Below are 18,284 nucleotides of genomic sequence, written 5' to 3' on the forward strand. Positions count from 1 at the left end.
AAAATTTTACACTTTGTTCTAGGAGCGCGGCGAAGATACCAGGAAGACGTAGAGATTAGTCGTAAATTACAGCGGGAAGAAAAACCTAAAGAAATTAGTTTGTGTGTAATTTTATCCTTTCAGAGACTCAAGGAAGCATACACAGAGACCTTCAAGAAAAATAATTTCAATATGTGTACGTCAATTCTGAAGTAATAATAATAATAATATATTGAGCTCTTAAGCTGTCAGGATTCTTAAGAATCACAGAAAACTTAGATTATTTTGTAGTCTGTCTCCAATACCTTATGCTTCTTTGAGGGAAATGGGAAAATAATAATAATAACAATAAAACCTGATTTGCTGTAATGCTTGCATTGTATTTTCCAGATTTTTAGATCCTGACCATAAGAGAACATTATGTTTGGATTATGTTTCTGAAAACGACAAAAGAAAGATTCAAGATGAAGATAGTGTCCAGAATGGCGCAGAAATCTCTGAAGATGTGCCACCGTCAAAGAAACGTAAAGGCTCTTCCGGTGAAAAAGTAAAACTCAGAGGTAAAAACATTTCCATATGTAAGCAAATAGGAATACTTAGCTTTCTGGTCACGAGCTGCTCGTTGTTAAAATGTATTGGTTTGACAAGATTGTGTGTGTGTGTGTGTGTGTGTGTGTGTGCTTGTCTTTTGTTTGTTTTTTTTTTTTTTTTCTAAATTATTATGATTATACAAATGTATCGAAATGGTTAATATGTATTATTAAGCATGGTTATCTAGTCCCCAGGAAAGTCATGAAATTCAGTGGTGAAAATAAGATTTTCTTTGATCTTAAAATATTCCGTGGTTTGCTTGAAAATAACTTCTAATTTTCTTCAAGAAGTATTTCTGATATCTTCAAGAAAGTAACTACTAAGAAGAAGAAGAAGAAGAAGAAAAGGCTAACTCTATAGTAGAGACATTATGTAAATGATTTTTAACGTCCAGGATAAATTTCCAAAATTATAACTCTGAACATAAGTATGAAGTGTTAAGAAATATGAAGTGTTAACATGAAATGGTTGGGAAATTTTCTCACTGACGCATAGAGAAAAACAGTTAACTGGGTTTTTCAGAAACAGAATTTTGAGGCATATGTTTGGGACAAAAAGAAACAGAGAAGAAAAGGTGAATTTAGAATTTAGAGAGAAAAAACTTAGGATTCTTTTTCGTAACTTTACTTCAATTTGGAGATAGATTGTTCTTGATGCGCTGAGCTTTCAATGTATTTTAAAGTGGCATAAGAGGAAGCTTGTTGTGTGGTGGTGTACTAGGTAAATTATAAATGTGTTTGTAGCATTTACTATTTCTTTACCAAGTATTGCTAGAATTTTTAATGGGTATATTCTCGATTGTTTTAAAACATGTAGCTTATATCCACCCTTGTACCTCCATTAGATCTCTGAATTAAAGTAAATACACGTTAAACTCTAAAAATATTAGATTGGTATGCGCCGTATGCTCTCGTATAGCTTCCATTACATCCTTGATAAGTTTGTAATATTAAGTTTTCCTGAAATACTCTTAACAATACAGGTGCATCTAAGGTCTTTTTGACACTGAAACATTTTTCGGAAGGTTTCTTGTAGCAAAAATGTTGTCATTGACATATTGTGTAGAGAACTTTTGAGCGATTGCAAACCAATTGCTGTAAATCAATTGTAGCCTCCTTTGCTACCTACCTCTCTTTCCTGCCACCTTACCGTGTAGTACATCCTTCATGAATTTCATAGAATATAAAATGACTTTATTTATGACAGGTCAAAACAAATGCCGCCCTTGTACATGGAGAGAGCAGAAGGAGAACAAATTGTGTCCAACCTTAATTGACGTGGCTGAGAATGAAGAGCCTGTTCAGTGCCAAAATACGAACTGTGTCTTTCAACATGATGTGAAAGAATATCTTTCAAAGAAACCGCCTGACATTGGTTTAGTTTGCTGGGTGTTTACAGTCTATGGACGCTGTCCAAGAGGAGTTTGTTGTAGGTATGTCTAGTAGTATTCATCAATTGTATATTTTAAAATTTATTTGTATATAGTATATATTGTATTTGTAAATATAAATTAGCAAATAATAATAATAATAATAATAATAATAATAATAATACTAATAATAATAATAATAATAATAAGCAAGTTGCAGTGTCATGTGTCCACCACGTGAAGAGTTTGGTTTGTATGGCGTGATATTTTCTCAGTTAATATTGAAACCGAAGGTGCTAATAATTTCTTTCACTTCCTGTTTTAGTAAAATTATTAGAGTGGAGATGGAATATATTCTTGGAAAGCTTTAATTAATTGCAGAAAACGGCTTCTCGCTATTTATAACCGTTTCTATTCTCCATCGACCAACTTTAAAACAGAAGTAGTTGATTTGTGTCACTTTCACTTTGAATAGAGGGTTAAGAGAGAAGATAGTACCTGAGTACCTGTTATTAGAACGATTAAAAAAAAGAAAAAAAGAAACCCTTCTCGTCATCACCCATCGTTTTGTTCCATGTAGAGTAATATTGAAACAGGAAGTTGTAGTTAATTTCTATCACACCCGGTTTTAGTAGAGTTAAGAGTGGAGATAAAATGGTATTTTTCGGCCACTTAATCGGAAAGTAAACTCTTGTCCTTTATTTAATGTTGCTAAGTATGCTATACTACTGCAAATTATGGAGACATTAAAATATAAAGTAATACTTTCGAGAAATTGGACACTTTCTGATATCTGGGATCAACATGAACAGATCAAAACCAGATCCACGAAAAAATTTTAATGTCGGCTAAAAGCAGGAAATTTGTATAGGGTTATTATAAGTGATGGACCTATTTTTAAAAATTCGTAGTAATTAAAGTACAAATCCAAAATGAACAATCTTTATACCAATGAAAAGAGGAAGGTTGAAAGTTTCGGTGGGCAATGATGGTTCTCGAAGCGGCCGGTAGAGTTCGCGCGGCAATAAGCCGCCATTCGTTTCCCTCTCAGTTGCGAGTGAGATAGCTACCGTGGAGCACAAGGTTTTCTGCCACCGAGATCTCCTGATCTCACCCCATGTGACTACTTCTTATGGGGTTATGCTAAGGAAGCTGTTTACGTCCCACCTCTACCAATAACTCTGGACGATCTGTGGAACCGTATCACAGCTGCCGTGCACTCAGTAACAGTAGATACACTTGCTCGTGTGTGGGACGAGTTCAGCTATCGCATAGATGTTTGCCGTGCAGCAGACGGTGGACACATTGAACATTTATAATGTATTGCAAAAAAAAAAAAAAAAAAAAAAAAAATCCACTTTGCATTGGTATAAAGATTGTTCATTTTGAATTTGTAATTTAATAAATACACATCTTTAAAAATGGGTCTATCATTTATAATAACCCCGTATTATTATCCAGTTCAAATTGTTTTGTCTTTGCGAATTCTGTCGAAGAATTTGAAGCGTTAAATGTATAAAACGATAATTATGCGTATTGTGCTGTACGGTTGTGGAATATATTTGCCTATTTTGGAAGGATTTGAAAATAAAATCGAATATTCCGACCCAAGAGAGACGAAACTGGGGAATGGTAGAAACTTCATAATGAGGAACGGCATAATTTATATTGTTTACCTAACATTATTAGGGTCATTAAATCTAGGTGGGCAGGCCATATCGCTAAAATTAGAAAAGGTAGAAACGTTTTCAAAATTTTAAAATGGAAACGCAGTCGGAAAAATACCATTAGGAAGACCTACGTACAGATGAGAGGACAATATTAACATGATACTCGCAAAAATAGAAACACAAAGCAGAAACTGGATCCAATTAACTAATGAAAGAAGTGAGTGGAAAGTGGCATTAAATTTTCGAGTTCCATAGGTCATAAAGTTATCTAGTTGGTTGAGTTAGGTATGACATTTAAGCCAATAAAGGGGATATCTTGGTCAGTTTTATCCTAGTAGTTCAAAAGAACATATTAAAAACTAGTAAAGTAATGAACTGTGTTGAAGGAATAGTTTGAAAATTAAAATTAAGGGTATCACTTGTACAAAAAATAAGCATATATATATTCACTTGCACAATGTTGTTATATTCGTCCGATTTAAGGTACTCTGTCTCTCCCTTCTTACAATGTTAAGAATGTAGAGGCATACTTTATGTATTCCGTTCTTTCTGTCTTTCCTCCAGATTTGGATCTCAGCACATATCATCTGAAGGCAAAAATATTATCAATGATGAATTATGGTCAAAATCGAAAGGCCACCCGACAATCTTTAACAGTCTGCTGACCAAAGACTTACAACATCAACTCAGGAAACGAAAATACAATTTCTCAAAGAGTGAAAAGATATTGAGTGCAGATGTGAAAGCAGAAAAAGAGAAAAATAGAGGGAATATCGTGAAAGAGCCTGAAAAGTTAACTGTTGTTGAAAGTAACGAAAGTTCTGGCAATTCTTCGTTACGTGAAAATTCAGAAAACAATAGTGTTTCACTCAAAACTACCGAGAAATGTGATTTGAAAAGCTGTGATAATAAAACAGAACAATCAGGTATTATTAAAACTTGCGGTCCATTAACAGATGAAGATACCATAGCAATTAGGAAAGAAGAGAAGAAAACGGTGAGTCAATCAATAAATAATTATTAAGATGCTATTATTATTCAACAGAATGTGAAAAAGTTATTATTTTTAGTGGTAATGTGCATATTTAATGCGCAGTGTTTTTAAGTACTGATGCTGCGGGACTTTCTGATGGAATTTAAAGTTCAGAAGATTGAAAATTATTTTACCCAAAATAGATAAAGATAAATGCTCAGCCAAGTTGATAAGTTTCACAATAATTCAGTAATTTGTCATGTAGAACACGATAAATCTTTGGAAAGAGGCAGGGGCGGATCCAGGACCGACTTCTGAAGGGGGGGTGGTCATACTGCTATTTAGAGCTACTTTTAAGAGCTTCAAACTCTGGGATGGGTTTTATTTATATATATAAAATAAGAAAGTTTCCTCTTCTTGGGGGGGGCGATTGCCCCCCCCCTGGATCCGCCACTGAAAGGGGGTGTTTGACTGGAAAACCCACAGCACTGTGCTAGCGTTTGTATCAATAGAAAAGTGTAGTGAGGGACTATAGTGATATGAATGCCAAACTGGCTGGCGTACTGGCTTCTTTAGTCCTTGCTTTAGAGTTGTGACCCACGACTTGTTTGCTCTCAGTGTTGTGAGCTGGAGATTGAGGTTAATGGTTGTAAACGTGTGTATGGGACAGTTATAATGAAATTCCCAAAACATAAATTTAAGATATATATATATATATATATATATATATATATATATATATATATATTTCTCGACCTCCATCTTCTATTCTCTGTCATAATTGTAATATATTTACAGGTAAAATGGAACGACAAATTATATCTGTCACCACTTACAACGGTAGGTAACCTACCGTTTCGTCGAGTTTGCAAAGAATTCGGGGCTGATATTACGTGCGGTGAAATGGCAATGGCTACTTCGATATTACAAGGATCTCAACAAGAATGGGCTCTTGTAAAGAGACACCCTACAGAAGACTTATTTGGAGTTCAGGTCAGTGGTCGGTGTGTTTCATTGTTAGAAAAATTAGCTTATAAGTCAAAAGTAAGCCGATTCTATTTTTTATTTGTTCATTTGAAACATCTTTTTAAGGAAATATTTTTTTAAGACATAATTTGATCCTGTCTTCTGATTTACTACAGGGTCTTGTCATAAATCTAGACTGGAATATCTATATTTATAGATATATATATTGAAAACTATACATCTTATGAATCAGCATACATATAGTATTAGTAGTGAAGCTGATGGGAAACATACGACTGGAGAAAACGTTTAATTACTGTCGAATATAAGCGCTCACTAAGAATTTTGAGAATCCATGAATTATATAGATATAAGCACCCCTGTACAACCCCAGGCAGGTAGTACTTCCATGCATTTCGAATAAGACAAGCTTGAACTTAATACATAATATGTTATGAACTGAAAAATAAGAACTTTACGTTGTCAACATTTTGAAGTCGTTTTCGTTCTCACGACATTTTGAAACAAAAAAAAAAAAAAAAAAAAAAAAACATAATAATAATAATAATAATAATAATAATAATAATAATAATAATAATAATAATAATAATAATAATAATAATAATAATAATGGCACCATTTCGTGATTGGCAGTGGTGCTGCGGTAGTCTTACCAGTCGTCAACATTCTCAAATCATTGTAATTTTCGTTTCCCTTTCCCCTTCGTCAATTCTCTTGCTTGACATGCAAGAAAAAGAAAACATTAATTAAACAGCAATTATGCAATTACAAGCGCCCCCCAAAAATTTTGAAAAAAAAAAAAAAAAAAGATGCGCTTATATTTGAGTAAATATTGTATATACTCCGATTCAGACTTACAATAACAGTCTGTAAGTTTGACATTATCGATATCATCAGGTCTTGAAACAACTCGGATACAACGTCGCCATGGCAACTGACGAGTCTGGCACCTAGCTAATTGGACGCCAAAACATATGGAGACCTATGTATCCAATCAATCTTTGGTAATCTTGAATTATTGTGGCGTCTAGTTCAGAAGAAAAGTTTTAGAGCACTGGACATCATGATCTTCGTCAGTACTTGTTATATCTAATTAATTTATATTGCTGCAAGACAACCTAGTAAATTTCCTTTATAAAACTAAAGTTTGAAATTTACTTGAGTAATCATAGTACACTTTCTTTTAAAATATTTACATCCGTATTCATTTTCAATAATGTAGTGGGAATAATAATAAAAAAGATATTACTAAAATTAAGAAACTTTCTGAAGTTAAAACTTATTGATTTATGTATTCTATTATTATTCGTATTACTAAATTCTGTAAACTATTGAAAGATATATTCTCTATATATATTGATTATTTCGAAGTGTATTTTAATAATACTTAACTAAACTAATTGCCCTCTGATTTCACTATTTTTTGTAGATTTGTGGCAATAATCCAAATGTGATGACACGTTGTGCACAGTTGCTAGAAGAAAAAGCCCGTGTAGACTTCGTTGATATCAACTTAGGTTGTCCAATTGATTTTGTGTACCAGCAGGTATGATAAGACTTTTCCAAGTACTTGTTTAACCTCATATATAATGAAACCTGTCTGAAATAGCCTCTTGTGTGTTGGTAGTAAATTTTTAACTTAATACATGTGATTATTTTAGAGGATAATATTACACGGCCAAATTGTGCTGCTGGCTAATTTAGAGAGGGACCAGCTAAGCATTTTTATTTTAATTTTTAATAATTTGGTTTCAGTTCAATATTCAATTAGATACAATATTTATTATCGTTAATTGAAATGATCAGAAGTTCCATCGATACAAACAAATTGTACACCAATATTTTAAGTATCTGTTTACATATTTTTACATCCTATGATATTAGCTACAAACTTTTAGTTACTGCTTTAATGAGTATAATCACTTAAACATACCTAGATATTTAATTAAAATGTTGATATTTACTGTATGTAAATCATACTCACAACAATATGAATCCTCTGTTTCAATGATTGTTTAATTGATATTTACTGGATCTACTTACTTAATACCGAAAATGTGGAAAATGGGATCAATTTTTCCTTCAAATCGCGCCAACACTTGACTGTGGGGCAGCTTGCGAAGTCCATAGACCATCATGCAAAACCACCTCGAGCTGAATAAACCTCCACCACACTACTTTATCTCTCTCTCCAAGACACTAGATTGCAAATCTACTTCATAGATCTCGGCTCTCCTCACTTTCAGAAGCTCTTTACCTTTACCCCAAGGTAGAATTGCAATAAACTAAGGCCTAATGTTCGTGTGTTTAAAACCCTTTTTACAATATTATATGCTTCCTGTGTGTGAATAATGTTCGTAAAAGAAATGGGTGTTCAGATTTTATACCTAATTCTCGGGTGGGTATAGGAAGTGGAGTAACTCCAAGAACTTGATTCTGAGATAAATGAAATTTAAAGTTTTCTCCGCTCACACCAAAACCTACAAAATCGCAAGTTACCTAGAGATTCACAGTCAAGTTTCTTCGCAACCAGTAACACTATGAGATATCGCTCTATACACACCGATGCGGTAGAATATTTTCTTTCTTTGTACTTAACTCAGTTTTCACAATTTCGCTCTTTACAGACCAACCCGAGAGTTGCACATTAAAAATAATGGCGTTTTTTCTATAATACTGTGTTGTTTAAAACTACAAAGAAAACATAATTTTGAAATAATTTATTAATATAAGGTGTTGTATGCGGAGGACTATAAATAATCTTTATGTACTTTGATCAATCGCATCATTTCTGTTCGATTTTTTTTTTTAATATAATTTTCCCGAAGAAAAGCGCTTGATGGCTTCAAAAAATAGATCCATCCTTCTCTTTATGTTGTTCCTTGTAATTAGTTTTCCTTTTATCTACTTTCCTGTAAGACTCTATAAGCGCTTACCTTGGTGAATGTTCAGTTTCAGTGCAGAAGTATTAAATTAATACGTTCTTTATCGTATCAGAGAAGATTAACAAAATATATTCATGTTTTACGTAAAGTATATTACACGGTATTCTGGCATAATCATTGCACCTTATTTTTCCAACTAAAGAATTGGCATTAAAAATTCACTGCGTAATCGTCGTATTGCTTAATCGTTGTTGCTGTTAACCTCTGTGGCTTTGGTTTAAAAGGACGTTGGAAGGTTGAGATGAGGGTTTATTAATGGAATCGCATGCCAGTCCCCCAGGCTTCAGGTGCTTTCTAAATTGTGGTGGTGCAATAGGGTCTAGCCAGGCAGTGTGTATGTACTTAATATTTGACGTAAATGTAAAATTTGCATTGCAAGCCTACATACAGAAAACCGCAGGAACAAAGTTGTAAACGAGAGTTTACAGTTAGCGAAAAGTTGGTTTCATACTGTCGGAAAGTGAACACCAATTAAATTTTCTCGGCAAAGTCATCGCACTCAGTTTCTTGAATACTATCAGGCCAAAAATGTGCGAAAATTATGCCAGGAAATAGTGCATTAGTTTTCTGTAAATAATAATAATAATAATAAATAATGTAAAGGATCGTTAATGATAATTGTACTAAACGATGTTTTTTGGAAAGGAACAAATTAGTTGTTGTAATTGATAATAGATAGCTCAAATTTAAGTTAAAGATAATGTACACATTTTTGTCGCAATAAGTGTGTTAACCTATTTCATATATATGTTAACTTATTTCAGGGTTCAGGTAGTGGTCTGCTAAGAAGAGAAAGGATCCTAGAATCAGTAATTAAGTGCATGAATCAAGTCTTGTCAGTGCCATTAACAGTGAAAACAAGAACAGGTGTAAAATCAGACAAAAATATTGCACACTATTTGATACCAAGATTTCGAGATTGGGGAGTGTCGCTCGTTACAGTAAGTTTCAAATATGTTTGTTTCACTTTAAATAGTACTGCTTTTCAAATTGTGTCCTAAGGGAAATAGGGCAATAGGCAGAAGATTGTGGGATTTCTGCAACAATGATTCTAGTGCCGGAATATTGTGCAAGTTTGTCATTATGTTTGATATGTATATGAAATAGAAGCACATAATATAAAAAGTGGAAAATCATGGGTCTATCGTAACGGATACAAAGAGTTTTGTTATTATTACTACTATCGTATCGTATCATTCAATGACAACTATTTGCAATACCATCATCTTAAACAAAACATTGAGGAGAAGTTTTCTAGTTCGCTACTTTTGTAGATGACAATGTCCGACTAAACGTGCTAGTGCTGCGGTAAAAACAGTGTAAGGATTGATCACGTATCTGCCAACGGGTACAATGAAGATGTAATCACAACATTTAATCTGGCGTTGTCGTGTAAAAGGAAAGTGCACTGAGGTAATTCTTCATTATACTTGGTTTAGATAAATCAATAAAGAACAATGGAAGATTCGTAGTTTTTGTTCTACTGTAGCTTTTCGTGTCTGCTTAGATGAAACCATGACTCACTCTCATACTCTTCCGCGCTCCATCTTCAGTGTCATAGCAAATGGGGAGGTTCCCTGTGTCCGGGTCCCTACTTCTTTCCAAGCACAATAATCGTTTTAACTGAGTTATTTGAAATCAAAACACAAATGAATTCGAATTTCAAATATTGTTCTTCCACATATGTATATTTTTAAAAGTATTTCTAAATTTCATCTAAATTCGAAGCTGTTATGAAGGGATCCTATTTGGGTCCAACTCTTTACATGAGCTGTGGTACTTATCTATATCATTATCATTGATTGAAATTCAAACATGGATAAGCATAACACGCAAGTTTGCTGTGTTCATTTACATAAATCTTCAAATATATTCTTAAAAGACAGAATTATTCAAATATGTATAATTTCTTAACTAACAGGGGATTTACGAATCTTACTAAGACATGATATCAATATGTGAAATTCTGTAGTTAGAAATACAATTACTTGATAGCACATCAAAGTACAAATTTCAAGTGTTCCAAATTTCAGTGTTGGTCAGCAAATTATAAGAAAAACTGTAAACTAGTTTATACACATTTATCTCTCTTTACTAGGAAATTCTATAATTGAACTGGAATATTACATTATGAGAGAATCGATAAATGCCAGGTGCAAATTGCCGGACAAATCATGAATAAGGCTTTCGGCATATGAAGAAAGAAAGGAAAGAATGAACCCTCTTCCAAAACATTTCTGCTTACACCACCGTTCACCTTTATTTACATTACGTGTTCGTTACCTATACACATACATTAAGTACACTCATATAGCCTCGCTGCTGAAAGGGACGTTAAACTCGAAATAAAAAAAATCATTGTTAAGCAGACTAACCAGTTTTCAGAACGCTTTCGCACTACAGTAGCAATGGAATTTTCCGCTTTTAATATATTTCCTTTTTCATATATGTCTAGTTTCATTTCAAGATACCTTATATGTGGAATAGGATAATAGCGTACAGCTTTAATTCATTGTATATTTTCATAGTGGAGACGATTGGAGCATTCACTCATTCCTCGATTTTTTTTTTTTTTTAATAGTAATGATGCTAATTATTATAATGATCTTCTAACCTTCATGATTTCCTGACCAGGGTTCAACTCCGTCCCCCGCTTCGTCTGGAAAGTAATGTTGAATGATTTTTTATAAAAAAATATTTGTTATTATTATTACTAACAAGTTATTATTATTACATAGAAAATTATAGTCGTTTGAAAGGGATAGTAAACTGATGAAATGAGTGGAAGTGAGTGGTGGTGTTGTCAGGTGGACTGTCTTTACGTGAAAATTTCCTGAGAGAATCAGTTGTTTCTATAATTTCCGAAGAGTTACTAAGATGCCCAGGAATTTTACTAATCTGATTCCTGAAAAGTCTTGTACTTCCAAACTTTCAGCTCCCTTGGAGCCTTGTTTATGCAGGAGAAAATAAGAATTAAAGAAGTAAATCGATCAAGGTGATATAAAGAAATAGACTCATCGTCTTTCGAAACATTTTAAAGAAATAAATCACAAAACTCTAGACTGAACATTATTTGGAGCCAAAAATAAAACAAAGATTTTTAAATTGATTTATTCTTTTAAAACACCCAAAATATAATATCGAGAAGTTAGAAATGGGAAACTAATGAAGAAGTAATCCAATATTAGCACAAACAATAAATACATATCAACATGAGTTGGCAACCTTGCCTTTCCAAACAGAACGCACAACTTGACCACTTCACAGGTGCCACGCCGTCACCTAATGAGTGACAAACACCAATTGAAAATACATATATACCTTTTCCGGTAAGTCAGTTTCTTTATGTTTCCTTGATGATTTTATTTCTTCTATGTTTCTTCTCCATGAGCAAATCACCAAAAAAGAGCTGAGAGCTTAAAAATGACAGGATATTTCAGGAATTAGTGTTTAAAGTAAGTGAAATGATAGCTTCAGTGATGTTTGTGAAACATTTAAAAAAGTTTTAAAAAAATAAAATAAAATAAAATAAACAGCAACAACGAAACTTTTAGTTCTTGTATTGGTTGTAGTCAGTTACGTTTGGTGGTGATAATAGAATTACCAAAATAAAATGATAAAAAGTATTGTTATTATACCAAAAAACTATCAACATCTGTTCAGCTATATTTGTGTGATGCTGTCACGAAAGCTGTGATTACTTCACTTATCTTATTTATGTAAAAAATTGATTATTGGAAATGCTATAATTGATTACTTAAATATTTCATGTAATTATGCAAAAAAACAAAACCAGCATAACCTCCTGTTCTAAAAGTACAGTAAACCCACCATTTAACGGACTACTGAGGCGAAAAGGTGTTTGTAAAATCGCTATTTGTGTTATAAACAATACGTATGTAAAATAGAATATCACACTTAAAATTGTGTTGTATAATGTAAATGTAAAATATTTAACGTACATAACATATTAATAACAAAAAACTCCTTACAGCTGCATATTAGGGTGAAAAAGGTCTCAAGTTTCAGTTGCTTTTTCGTTTTGTTTTCTTTCTTAAAAATCAAAGATCTAAATTACCTAATGATTTAAACTTAAGTCTAAACTAGTAGTGACTATAAGCTAACACTTAATAGTCAAATTCTGTTCATTAGATCTGATTCAAGATTCGTTAAATCGTAGGTTTACTGTATTATATATATTTAATATTTACCGAATTTTTCGAATAGAAATTTAATCTTTAAAGTATGGAACAATTTAGGAACTGATTTTTTTTTTTTTCCTTCAAGCTTCATGGTAGATCCCGAGAACAACGGTACACCAAAAGTGCGGACTGGAATTACATCGAGCAGTGCGCTCAATTGGCTGCTCCCATGCCATTGTTTGGAAATGGTGATATCTTATCGTTTGAAGATTATAATAAACACAAAGAAGAAACTAGTGTTGCAGGTATAGTTTATTATATTGTATAAACTTACAACTAAAACTAACTACCTATATGTTTTTTAAACTCGAAAGCTCAGTAACACCGAGATAGAAAAATCTGTCAGTGGATGTGTCCTATGCTAAACATATTCAAGATTTTATTACCCACTTCCCTAAGATCCAGCGTTATATTAATCTCCAGAATCTTCTTGACCTACTGAAATTCACTTTTCCCAAACGGACTCTTAACTAGAACGTGCTGAATGTCATTTCGCTTATGTTAGATCGTGATCTAATTGTCTGCATTATATTTGGTGTTCTTCATTATGTAACATCATTCAGTTTATTCTTTATCTAATTTTGTTCTGAACTTAATGTTTCTTGAAAGTTTGTTTCTGACAGTCGCAGCGCGTGGTATCTTCTTGCGAGTTACGAGATAATGACTAGTTTGATCATTCATACATTGTTGGAGACAAAATTATGCATTGATACGATTTTGTTTCTCAATAGTAGATACGAATATACATGACCAGCCAGAACATTATGGTCACCTACGTAATATATGCCATGTCCCCCTTTGGTTCGTATTACAGCAGCAATGCGGTTCGGCATGGAAGCAATGAGACCTTAGTAGGTAGCTGAAGGTATGGCGCTCTACATTCGTGTGTCAGTTCTGCTGATTGGGTCGATGAGTTCGGATCTGACATTCAGCGGCATCTCAAGAATGTTCAGTTGGGTAAAGTCCATGTGAGTTTGCGGGCCATTACAGCAATTGAACTTCACCATTGTTCTCCTGGAACCATTGCAACACAACATTGGCCCTGTGACAAGAAGCGCTATCGTGCTGAAAAAGTATCATTCCCAGTTGGAAATATGGCCGACATGATTGAGTGTACGCGAGTAGAGTCATTTTAAGTTTTGCGAGAGGGGAAGGGGCAAGATTTCCACCGACATGAGTTTCACATTTTTTATTAGTATATTATACTTTGTATACACTTTATAAAAAGCATATATTTCTCAAACTCAATTTTGCCCCCTGTCATCCTCAAATAATATCCCTGTTGTATATGATCAGCAACGATAGCTGGGAGCCATTATGGTGCCCTCCCACGGACTAACGGGCCCAGAGATGACCATATGAAGGATCCCCAAATCATAATGAAGCCACTACCCGCCTGTCGTCATCTTACTAATGCACGTTTCGAGCAGCTTTTTCTGAAAAACAACGGATTCTGGCCTGGCCATTGGTGCAATGAAGGTATAGTGATTCATCAGACCATACATCTCTGTGCTACTGCTCTGTTGTCCAATAACAATGGTCACATGCCCATTCCAATCGTTATCGATGATGCATGTGTGGACGTCGGCTGCGGAGGCCGATATCTAACAGTGTACGGTGACTGTGTGCTCAGACACACTAGTCCTTTGTGCACTGTTAAAGTGTGCTGTTAATTGTGCCATAGTTGGCACCCTGTCCCGTTGTATCTACCTCGGTAGTCTATGACGTCCGACATCTTTAATAAGGTGTGGTCGCTCCATACCTTGTGGTTTGGTGCTGTTTTCACCGTCCTTTTCTCATCTCTGGAAGTCACTAACTACGGAAGCTCGCGAACACCCGACGGGTCGCGCTGTTTTTGAGATGCTCGTTCCCACCCGTGTGACCGTTACAATCTAGCTCCTCATCAAACTTTGATACATCGCCGATCTTTCCCACTCTATGCACAAGCACCACACTAACTGATCGAGTAAGATCCCTGTCACCGTTTGGCGCGGTTCTGCTGTGTCCCATGTCTCATACATTAATCATAATGTTTAGGCTGATCAATGTATAAAGTTTTCGTGGAGTAGCAGGTTTTCAACATCAATTTAGTATTTATTTTCTTCATTAATTTTGCTATTATGTGTTATCAGTCTACCTAAGTCAGTTTAAATCTTTTTTTTATGTTATTTATTACAATGTTTTTGTTTACCTGAATACCTTGTATTTCGTCATACTTTTATCATTTTCATTTTCAGACTTTTCTTTTTGTCATTCACATTCATCGTCAGAAAGATATAACAGAATGCATTTTTTTCGTAAGCTCTTCTATTTCTATTGGTGGTAGTCTTTTTCTAAAGATAAGAAAACAAATCCTGCTAGTTTGAAATTTAAGTCAGGTCCTACTATTAGAGGAGTCTTAAAAAATTAAATGTATGTATTTTTGGTAATTGATTTCAAATTAACAAGTATTATTTTCTAATTACCACTGAAGAAGGAAATAGAATTTCGATACAAAAACAAGACATATTGTACATTTTATTACTACTTGTTTTCATAATAGTAAGATCATTATTTAAGTTAACGTACATTTAAGTAAATGCAATTTTTCTTTTTTCTGAGCAAAGTGTTATGAATATAATCTAGCATTTTACAGATTTGTATCATCCACAACTTAAAATTTTTCAATGTTTTAACAAGCAAATTTCCTTACTGGCAATCTGGAACAAAGTTAAATTGCAACTGAAGTAAGATGTTCCCCTATTTCACATGTTTATGATTCCGAAACTAGCAGACATATTTCTTTCAGTTCGTGCCTCATTGCTTGTATCAAGAAAATATGTTTTCACGAATGTATAGTTGCCTTGTGACTTCGAAATGCCGCCAAGATATTGTATAATAATGTATATAAATATAAGAAACAAATTGAAATTCTAAGGCCATATGTTGTCAATTCAGAAAATATGTTTAATGATTATAAATAGATGACCGCATTTATTATCATTGATAGTAGTTAGACTAAGCCTCGTTACTTAACAGCAGCGGTATAAAACAATTTAATATTTCCTTAATTACCATTCACATTATTTTAATTGGTAACGGCATCTCGCGGTTCACCTACAGGTTATTACCCACAGATCAACTTGTATAACTTACGATACAACTTTACATGCTCTATAGTTCATCTACATATTTCACGTATCATGTAATCATATGTTGAATGTCATATAATCATGTGCTTATCTTACCGTATACTCAGGCTCTGTAAACCACATTATGTCAATATACCCGCCTAAAACTTGGTTTCATGCCTATAATAAATTCTTAAGATCAGTCAACAACTCTTCCAGGAAGAGCTAAATAATTTTAAGTAGATTGTTTTCAATTAGTGAAGCACATTTTCCCATATGACTAAACTTTTCTTCAATTGAACATTCCATTTGCCTCTAGATCCATCATCAAGATAAAACATTGTCTTGTTCTGCCAATAAACTTCCCCCTTCCTCTCTCAGAAAAATGCATTCGGTAGCACACTTCTGTCTTTCTCTAGTCTTTGCCTCTTATATATATAAGCAACCATTCAACCATGAAGTACCGAACGAATGCCCGTTCTTTTTACAAGATTTATTGATGAAATCTGTAATATATTCTTGTGCTATAGCAGATTTAAGAAATTCATAAGGGTCAAAATTCATAGGATATTTGCCAATTCTGATGCTTCACGCCTTTCTTTTTTTTCTTTTTTCTTTTTTTTTTTTTTAAGAATATTACTACATAACAGCTGTTCTCAAACTTTTTTCAAGTGGGATCACATTCGTTTGTTAGAATGTTCTACATATCACCCTACTCCTGTCTCCTTCGAAAACCAATTTGTCATTCTTTTTAATAGCATATACCCGTATACTTACGTTTCTAAAATGGAACTACTTAAAATACTCTTACTTTTATGTTGGATTAATAATAGAAAATATACACTAGTTTATGTATATCGTAATTGAAGGTTGTCAACAACTTTTATAGTAATACATCTACGTAAGCTATTAGAATTTGTGTAATCTTATACTTTATAGTACGAGTATATCCTACTACTTGTATGATCTGTATCTGTCTGAGATTCTCAAGTGGCCCCGTGTAACATAGTAACGCTTTCCCCTTTGGTGCGAGCGGTCCAGGGTTTTTGATTTGTTGGGAATACTCCGTCGATAAGGTGTAACAGCTTTGAAAACAACCTCAGTCGAAAAGATGTAACAATCAGCTATGCTGAGTGAGGTTTTCCTGTGCTTTCCTCAGTCACCAGCAGATGCCGGGATGGTACCCTACCTAACATAAAGATTTCAGGCCGCTTCCTTCCTTTCTTTCCCCTTTCGTGGATAGTGTACTTGCTGAGGGATGTCATCCCTTATACGTGACGGGCCTTAGGAGCCCTTAATGTCCAGAAATATGTATAAATAAAATAAATAAATAAATTGAGATATACTGTGCGACAAAAATTGACTTTTTTCTCTCTCTCTCTCTAATGTTCAATATAAGAAATCACAAGAGCATACCTCGAGGACTACTTGTGGTCCGAAGACCATAGTTTGAGAAACGCTGTTATAATTATCTGTTCACTTCCTACAATTCGCAAACGGTATTTCGTAATAATTATGATTAATAAATCGTATTTTCCTTTCATTTAAATCAGTGAAAAAAATTAAACTTGTGATAGTTCGCCTCCAATTCTTTCAATCTAGTTTCATTGCAGATGAAATACCATGAATATAAAAAAATTCGTTCGCAAAATTATTATTTTTGCTTGTTCGAAGGTAGATTGTGGAATGAGTTAATTGCTAGTTTCTTTTTTTGTCTTTTTAAGGTATAATGATAGGAAGAGGAGCTTTGATTAAACCTTGGATTTTTACTGAAATCAAGGAACAACGACATTGGGATATATCGTCCAATGAAAGACTAGATATTATTAAAAAATATGTCAATTACGGCTTAGAACATTGGGGAAGTGACGAAAGAGTAAGTACTGTGTATTCCCATCACATTAAATACAATTACTGTGTGATTTAAATTATCAAAACATTTTCGTAGATACTTCGAAGTGATTATTAGATTAATCAAGTTTTCTAACGTACCTATCTGATATAACAAGGAAATTTCAGTACGATAATTTCAATCTTTAATTCATTATATGTGTAACATAAATAAAAATGAAATTTCTTATTTGTCTTAATGGCGTAATGTCCTTTTTTATTCAGTAATATTTGTTATATATATATATATATATATATATATATATATATATATATAATATTCTCAACCTCTCTATGTCGTGCCTTATCTGGGGATTGATTTGCTTTGTGACACAGATAGGTTGTCCTCTGATCATTATCTGAAATGACCAGGAATTGTCTAATTGATTAGCATAATATGCGAGGACATATCCATATCCAAAATTGTGTGTTTCTGTTAACAAACATTTTACAAAACATTTGACATTGCGCTTTCTTAATTATTGTACTCGTTAGCATAACATCACTTAATTTTGCTAATGTCTGTTTTTATTGCTGTCACTTCAATGTAAACAAACAATGCGTATGA

The 18,284-nt window shown here is 33.5% G+C and overlaps 1 protein-coding gene across 1 annotated transcript in view; it reads left to right on the forward strand.

Moving 5' to 3' along the window:
* Dus3 (Dihydrouridine synthase 3) overlaps positions 1-18,284 on the forward strand; it is an 81,717-nt gene that overhangs the window by 54,300 nt on the left and 9,133 nt on the right. The window contains exons 3-10 of the mRNA XM_081736580.1: positions 370-539; positions 1,777-2,002; positions 4,174-4,606; positions 5,381-5,575; positions 6,999-7,115; positions 9,279-9,455; positions 12,802-12,961; positions 17,551-17,702. Coding sequence (XP_081592706.1) covers positions 370-539; positions 1,777-2,002; positions 4,174-4,606; positions 5,381-5,575; positions 6,999-7,115; positions 9,279-9,455; positions 12,802-12,961; positions 17,551-17,702 — 1,630 coding nt within the window. The remainder of the gene's footprint in view (positions 1-369; positions 540-1,776; positions 2,003-4,173; positions 4,607-5,380; positions 5,576-6,998; positions 7,116-9,278; positions 9,456-12,801; positions 12,962-17,550; positions 17,703-18,284) is intronic.

Source organism: Thermobia domestica, chromosome 13, assembly GCF_964235325.1.
Source record: "Thermobia domestica chromosome 13, izTheDome1.hap1.1, whole genome shotgun sequence".
NCBI lineage: Eukaryota > Metazoa > Arthropoda > Insecta > Zygentoma > Lepismatidae > Thermobia > Thermobia domestica.